Source organism: Anarrhichthys ocellatus, unplaced genomic scaffold (assembly GCF_004355925.1).
Source record: "Anarrhichthys ocellatus isolate YVR2014 unplaced genomic scaffold, GSC_Weel_1.0 scaffold1, whole genome shotgun sequence".
Lineage (NCBI taxonomy): Eukaryota > Metazoa > Chordata > Actinopteri > Perciformes > Anarhichadidae > Anarrhichthys > Anarrhichthys ocellatus.
Window position 1 is genome coordinate 8,016,709 of NW_022280031.1, and position 8,608 is coordinate 8,025,316.

Here is an 8,608-nt window from a genome sequence, read left to right on the forward strand (position 1 = left end):
GCTCACCACTTCTCAGTGAATGTCATGATTTTCATTATCATAATTTTGCAATAGCTATATTGACTGATCATATTAATGCTTTGCCCTTATTGGTAGGCAGAAATCAGAAATTTAAAACATTTTTAAATTTGATGTTTGCTTATATAGATATGGTTTATTTGGCTTTTTGTTACCATTGCACCTCTGTTTGGAAATGCATATTCAAGTGGTGTCCTCCTTAAGCTAATAGCTTTATCTCCTCCATCACACACTGCATCAGTGCAGAATAGTTTATAAAAGTCACAATCATTTATTCATTATTAGTTATAACTGAATGCTAGGAGGCACAGGTAAGTGTCACACATGCACTCTGCATGAGCGCACTGGTAACTAGACAGTTTTATTTTGCATTGATAAAGATCTTTTTGTAAAACAAGCATCCTTAGTATTATTCTTTTTTAATCGGTTCTATTCACATTTTGCTCAAACCTGATTAGGAAACAATGTTTAAAGAATGAGTCACTATTTGACACATTTTGTTTTCACTCCAACTTGCTAAATAAATGCATCAAAGCATGCCTATTTTATTGTGATGAGCTTCATCTTGTGCCAAGACAAATGAACACACCTACAGCCTCTAGTGGAGGGAAAGAATGTGCATTTCTATGTATGTGACTGTTGATATTCTTATGTGTGAACCACTCAGCCGCCGTTGTGTGATTGCCAAGTTACAGCGGCTCTGTTGTCTTGCTGTTCTCTTCAGGTTGTGGTGAACGCCTTGGTGGGTGCGATTCCCTCCATCATGAATGTGCTGCTGGTGTGTCTCATCTTCTGGCTCATCTTCAGCATCATGGGTGTCAATCTATTTGCTGGAAAGTATTACTACTGTTACAATGATACAGCTGAGGAGAACTTCCCCCCTGAAGATGTCAACAACAAAACAGAGTGTTTTGCACTCATTAATGCAAACTCTTCTGAAGTCAGATGGAAAAACGTCAAGATCAATTTTGACAATGTGGGTGCGGGATACCTGGCACTCCTGCAAGTGGTGAGAAACTTTTCTGTCACTTCACATTCGTTTCTCTCTGATGAGTGTTTAACCTGTTTTCTCACGCAATGTCTGCCCACCAAACAGGCAACATTTAAAGGCTGGATGGACATTATGTACGCAGCAATAGATTCTAGAAAGGTACGCTTTCTGAGTTTTAAAGTCAGACTTTCATATCAACATGTAGTCGTGCCGTTTTGTAAAAAGAAAAATCTTTTGCCACTTTACAGGTGGAGGACCAGCCTATCTATGAGGACAACTTGTACATGTACATCTACTTTGTCATCTTCATCATCTTCGGCTCGTTCTTCACCTTAAACCTCTTCATTGGTGTCATCATTGACAACTTCAACCAACAAAAGAAAAAGATAAGATTTATTTTCCTCACTTTCACTTCATGAGAACAAGCTACTTTGTAGATTATTTATAAGGAATAGTTTAGGAAAATATGCTTATTCACTTTTTAGATGTCAGATGAGAAGATCAATACATTTCTGTCAATTAAATAGGAAGCTCTGCCCGGTAGTTTAGCATAAAGACTGGAAACCAGGGAACCACAGAGCCAGGTTAGCTACTTCACTGTTTCCAGTCTAAGCTAGGCCACCTGGCCCCTGGTAGTAGCTTCACATTTACTGTTCGAGACTGGTGAATGGTAGCAATAAAGTGCGTAAGCATATTTCCCCAAAATGTTTTTGTATTGCTGTTCTCAAAATACAGTCACATGAAACTTTTAACTGTGTCTGGATTAGTACTTGAATGAGAGGTCTAAATCCTTGCAAATTGTAACCAAATTGTTTTTGTCCCTTCACTTTGGAGGTCAAGACATCTTCATGACGGAAGAGCAGAAGAAATACTACAATGCCATGAAGAAACTGGGGTCAAAGAAGCCACAAAAGCCAATACCCAGGCCTCAGGTAAATAGTGTTTTGCAAGGTTTGTATTTGTAAATTTCAAAGGATTAAGAAAATGACTCCAGATATCCCTCCTTCTGTTCCCTCCTTTTCTCCTCAGAACATGTTCCAGGGTATGGTGTTTGACTTTGTGACGCAGCAGGTGTTCGACATCTCCATCATGATCCTCATCTGCCTCAACATGGTCACCATGATGGTGGAGACAGATGATCAGACAGAGGACACGGAGGTTGTGCTTTACTGGGTCAACTTTATCTTCATTGTGGTCTTCACTTGCGAGTTTGTATTGAAGCTCTTTGCACTGCGTCACTACTACTTCACCAACGGCTGGAACATCTTCGACGTGGTTGTGGTCATCCTTTCAATTGTGGGCAAGTATTTAAAAAGGGTTATTTATGAACAGCAAAAGAAGTGTGAGGCTGCTTAGTTGGAATTAGCTCACACCATGCCCATATTAATAGGCTTCAAGAGTAAAGTACACACAGATGGTTTCAAGGGTCACTTCCCCAAAAATGGAAGACGTTTTGTCACTTTCCTCGAGTGGTATGAAGCCGTGCAGTTCATTTCAGTTCTGAAATATCTATCTCTCAGTTTCTGCTGATACCCCTTTAACGATCTATGGAGCTCAAAAACAGACAAAACAAAAAAGTTATCACATGAATGTCTTCACAATGAATAAAGTTTACAAGTTCAGTTTAAGGGAAATATTTAAAGCTTTGTATTATTAAACAGACAATATTATTTGTGGATGTATTAAGTTATATTTGTATATCAACTTCTTTCTGCTTTTTGACAGATGTTGGGCTCCATGAACAGCAATGTGTTTATCCAGAAACAATGTTCTCCATTACTCTGGACTATATACAAACTTAACTGTGAACAGTTTTGATTGAAACTTTCAAACAAAAGAACTATCCCCTATATAAACAGTTTATAGTGTGTCTTTGGTTCTCCTGATTTGTTTCACAATTTGCAGAAAAACTATGAATGTGCTGCTCTTGTTTGTAGGCATAGTAGTGCAATGTGTATAAAGTAAAGCAGTGAGTGATTCAGTAATAAAATCACGTATATTTTAACCAAATGTATGCTGTTTCTCTTTTTTCTCCCTTTCAACTTCAGGGATGTTTCTGGCTGACATCATTGAGAAGTACTTTGTGTCACCAACACTCTTCAGGGTGATTCGTCTGGCTCGAATTGGCAGAATCCTGCGTCTCATCAAGGGAGCCAAAGGAATAAGAACTCTACTGTTTGCCCTGATGATGTCACTTCCTGCCTTGTTCAACATTGGCCTACTACTTTTCCTGGTTATGTTCATTTTCTCCATCTTTGGCATGTCCAACTTTGGCTATGTGAGACACGGGGCTGGAATTGATGACATGTACAACTTTGAAACCTTCGGCAACAGTATGATAATCCTGTTTATGATCACGACGTCAGCTGGCTGGGACGGCCTGCTGCTGCCCATTCTGAACTACGAACCCGACTGCGACGCTAAACTGGAGAATTCCGGCACACCCGCCACAGGAAACTGTGGGAACCCTTCTGTGGGAATCTTCTTCTTTGTTATGTACATAATCATTTCATTCCTTATTGTGGTCAACATGTACATCGCCATCATCCTGGAGAACTTCAGCGTGGCCACAGAGGAGAGTGCCGACCCGCTCAGTGAGGACGACTTTGAGACCTTTTATGAGATTTGGGAGAAGTTTGACCCTGATGCGTCCCAGTTCATCACCTATTCCAAGCTTTCTGACTTTGCTGATGCACTTGAACACCCACTCCGAATCCCCAAGCCCAACACCGTTGAACTGATCGCCATGGACATGCCTATGGTGAGCGGCGACCGCATCCACTGCCTGGACATCCTGTTTGCCTTCACTAAGCGTGTGCTGGGTGATAGTGGCGAGTTGGACATGTTGAGGCAGCAAATGGAGGAGCGTTTTGTGGCTGCCAATCCCTCCAAGGTCTCTTATGAGCCAATCACTACCACTCTGAGGCGCAAGCAGGAAGATGTGTCATCCAGAATCATTCAAAGGTCCTACCGTTTTTACCTGGCTAGGCGGGGTTTTGTCTGTAAGCGCAAACCAGTCCATAAGAAAGCGGAGAATGACGGGAACAATCAGGAACAAGAAAAGAAGGAGGGCACTCCCTCAACTGCCTCCCTGCCCTCTTATGACAGTGTAACCAAACCTGACAAGGAGAAAGAGGATGACAACAATGAGGGCAAGGGAGGGAGGAAAGAGAAAGGAAGAAACCAAAAAGACATCAAGGAATCTAAATGTTAGAGAGTTGGAATAATAATCACAGTAATAACGACAAAATTATAATAATGTAACTTCAAGCAAAGCGAGAGGAAACTCACCCACACAGATGTACAGATTATTTCATTTGCAAGTCAGAAAAAAATAATACTCAATAATTTTGTTTACAGACTTCATTCTTATATTGATGCAGAGGGAAGCAGCTTGGTATGTTACAGCTTGAAGACTCTTGAACTTCAATCAAACCAAACATAATCAGCATACTGTGTGACACTGTTGTATCTAGACTACTGATCTTGACAAAAGGGAATGAAAAACAGACAAGGAAATGTCTTCGTCTGCTGAAAGGAAGATTGCTCACTTTACCACTGGTCTACAGATAAGACAAGTAACTCTACATCAAGAGGTACAATGAAAATACACTAAAGGAATTCAGCGCCTGGACGCGAGTAATGGATTCCTATGGAAGACAGTGTTGTGAAGGAAAAACAAGGATGCTGCTGGTTGCTGAAGAATTGTCCGCTTAAAGCGGCCAATGAGTGCTTCTGTGTCATTTAGTACTGAAATGTATAGAGGAGCAGAATGACACACTCACTCTATAAGAGCAAACAGAAGGATGACTGGTGAGTGAAAGACACAAATGACAGAGAGCGTTGGAAGTACTTTTCTGTTTTATTAAAGCTAGAAATTGTTCATTTGAGCAGCAAAAATGCAAACAGACAAAAAAGAACAATATTCAACATTTTGCCCATGTCACTTAACTCTTCTACTCATTTTATCTTTGTTATACCCACATCAAAATGCTTTTTTTTTACATGGGCTTTCACACCAATTGGTTAAGGGTCTGTTTATTATGGGGTCAACTCGGGCCAAGGGCTTACATTTACTTAGAAAGATTTCCAAACAAATACATAAATAATTGTGCTTGTTCAATGCATAGAAATGACTTGCATGATGGCATGTTTTGATCAGAAATCTTGCATGAATTATCATAGTCCACAGGACACTAATACTCAGACCACAACAGTGGCTCGACTGTAAGATTGAGACTGTCAAAATTTGAAAGCTCAGAGTTCAGAGTAATTTGTTTAACAAAGATAAGGGATATTGGGGTTGATAAATCTAAAATGGATCAGAGTTTCTGTCTCATTACTCAACACATTTCAAATGTTTCAATTGCAGCCTCTGTAGACAGAAGAATGGAATGTGCTGGTCAATAATGTCACCATATTGGACCAGTGGGGGAAATCCAAACAAGTTATTTGCTGTTCTGGAGATTTTGAGTGTGTAAGATGTGGAAACGGATGTCTGTGTGTTTCATGGGACTGAAATGTTTGTTAATTTGGACTCAAATGTTTTCAAGGGCGCAACACTTTGGAACTACACTGCTTATATTTATAATTTGAATGCACCTATGTAATGTTTCATACCATCTGCCTTTGGTTTTGTGTGAGCAGGCATTTTGGAAGACGGTCGGTTATAAGTGGTTTGTGGGGATTTCACAGGTATGGCAAACTCCTATTTCTGATGTTTCTCTATCGGTGGTTAGACCTTTCTGGAAGGGCTGAGAAGATTCTTCATCATTATATCATTTGATGTCATGTAGCTTATTTACATGTGTGCGGTTTCTTTTTCATTCTCTGATGTAATTTTCATGTTTTGGTGGGTAATGAGTCTTTACCTTACACACTTCTACAAGCCACATCCAAGATGAAGTTGAGGGACACGGTCTTGTTTTTGGGACATATTTGGCGGCCGTTAGTAGTATCCTATTTTAATGACAAACAGAAAACAAGGAATGGGTAATGAGAACATGGTGTGTGGAGAAGCCAAAGAGATCTGCCTTGTTATCCCTTGTTGCCCTTTGTCCATGGAGTGGGATTGGGTGAAGTATGCCTGGCCCATTCAGTTTTTTCACTGTCATTATTAGACAGAGAGACCCTAGAAATGTATGCAATGCTTGAAAAATTCATCCCTTTTTCTCAGGAGATATTATAGATGTACTACTATGAGCTCTGCAACAAAATGCAAGTGAATGTGATGGGAGTATTTATGAAATCATGTTTTACTCTTTTGTGTTTTATGCCATGTTGATGGACAACGATCTCGGCCGGCTGCCTCAACTCGGCAGCCGCCTGGTCAGGGGCCAGTTTGGCGCTTCCTGCTTATGACGCTTAGGATTATAGGGCTAGAAGCATCTCAGTGAAAAAGCAACATTTCGCTCGCTTGTAAAGGCAGCGTTTATATTGATAGCGGATAACATTTGTGGATAAGTCATTATGGACTGTAGTCTGGTCTCAATTAATTTCGATAAAATTATAATGTTCACCCCCCCGATAGCAATCACAGATATAGGAAACACTGTGAGGAGATGTCATGAGAGTGAATTGGGATATGTTGGTTTGAGCAGCACACTTAATTCTTTCCGAAGCAGAAGTGGCATGCTCAGAGGAAAGGCCCCAGATTTCAGTATTGGACAACAAGTGCTCTGAGCCTCTCATTTGCACATTTTTTCGTCATATTGCTCTAATGCATAACAAATACCAAATAACCAACAGAGCACTGGATGCATTCTAATGGTACTGTGAGCCTAAGCACCACACCACAGCTTTTGCACTTCCTGTTGTGCAGTGATGTCACTTCCTGTTTATGAATAACTCCCTCGTCCGTTCTCAAGTTCTATGGTCCAGTTGCTGCATGAGATCTCCAAAATCAGTGTGGGTGTTACCTTGAACCAAATAAAACTCTGAATGATAAGCATAAAAGCAACTGCCGTCCATTTTCTCCGAGATCATCATGGATGTACAGATGCGTATTACAGAAAGAAACCTAAAAAATAGACACACATACATCCATTCGGGGAAAGAATAAATAATAATAACAGTTCAGGCTATGTTCTATATGGCACAAACTGCAAAAGCGAAGGATGGACTTTCTAAGAAACTATAAATAATGTAATATATTATTTTATTTTAACAGCATGTGTAGTTTTTTGTAAATACAGGATTACTTAAAAAACTACAGCTATTAATCTAACACTAAATATTAATAACCGTGAATAGAATGGCTTCCAGCTGACAGCCCTTGTCACTTGTTAGGCTGTGACACATTTGTTAGATGGAGTAGATTTCTTTTTGTCACTTTTCACAAAAAAGAGGGGAGTAAGCTAAAAGACTCTATATTAAAAAGCAGAATTGTATTTAAAACTGTATAAATCAATACATACAGAGCTATATTACATATATATATTATATATATATTTGACTATATATATATATATATATATAGTATATATACTCTCCTGTCCACTCCTTGCATTGAGGTGATACCAGAACCACAGAGTGTAACTGATCATGCTTCTTTCTTTGTGTGGTATGTTCAGAGAATAGCCAAAACTCTGGTCTGCCCAGGACTTCTGCATACTGGGTACCAGCGTACAAGGCATGGTGTTGTACTGGCTGCTTGCTGAGAATTGTGGAGCCTGCCTTGGTGAGAGGATTGCACTACCAGCATACCCTTTTGTACAAGTGTGAAGATGTCTTGCCCCTATAGTTTCCTATATTGTACATACATGGATAATACAGACACGGACAGACTCACACACACTCACACACCTACACACACACTCACGCACACTCATAGCTTTTGACAGGTAACCTGGTTAACCAGTGTGCCCCAGTATAAGCCACAGCTCATTTTGTGTGACAATTCTTTGCTCGTTTCAGCTCTAACCCTCTTCCATGTTTCCCCTTAACACACTGCTGCAGTTTGGAGTTGATTTTTAATTTTGCTGTCACTTTCAATATGATATATCTAATGATTTAAGGGTTAGTTGTCTTAACTGTCTGTGTGTTTGTTTATGGTGCAATCTCTTAACGGCACGTGCCTTTTTAGCTTCCTATTTAGTCTGTCAATAAAATCAGCAATGAGGATCTCAAAACCACATGGGAGTGAATCAAAACGGAGCACGATAGAAGCGATGTATTGAGTTCAAAATTAACTTGTAAACTGAAAACTCACCACCTAGATTAGACTGTCTGGACTAACATCTTGTAGAGTCATGTAGTACAAGTGCTCTCTCTGTGTGTTCTGTTTACCGGCTCTTGGGCTAGTAAAGGGAACAGCTTGCCTTCTGTTTTTCATTCTGTTCATTTTCAAAATGTTGATTTACCGATCGGTATATGAGGCCATTCTTTTGTAGCATGACTGAGATAAATTTCTTTTCTTTCCTGAAAATAGGCTAACTGAAAAAAATAAATCTTTTGACTGTCATTATCTCTTGCCACTAATACAGTCAGAGAGAGGACGTGTGTTGCACAACCACATGGGATGATTAATGAGAATCAGTGAAAGAATATCTTCATTTGAGCACGAATCTATTTCCAAACAATAAAGCAGCCTTCCAGTTA

General features: G+C 39.8%; 1 protein-coding gene across 6 annotated transcripts in view; it reads left to right on the forward strand.

Moving 5' to 3' along the window:
* The window catches only part of scn8ab (sodium channel, voltage gated, type VIII, alpha subunit b), a 46,001-nt gene extending 37,393 nt beyond the window's left edge, over nt 1-8,608 (forward strand). For 5 of the 6 annotated variants that reach the window (XM_031854401.1, XM_031854378.1, XM_031854409.1 and 2 more), the window contains 6 exons: nt 743-1,027; nt 1,115-1,168; nt 1,258-1,395; nt 1,837-1,941; nt 2,039-2,309; nt 3,058-4,223. In XM_031854401.1, coding sequence (XP_031710261.1) covers nt 743-1,027; nt 1,115-1,168; nt 1,258-1,395; nt 1,837-1,941; nt 2,039-2,309; nt 3,058-4,223 — 2,019 coding nt within the window. Of the gene's footprint in view, nt 1-742; nt 1,028-1,114; nt 1,169-1,257; nt 1,396-1,836; nt 1,942-2,038; nt 2,310-3,057 lie in introns of all 6 variants that reach the window. The other variant, XM_031854392.1, reaches the window with a different exon arrangement.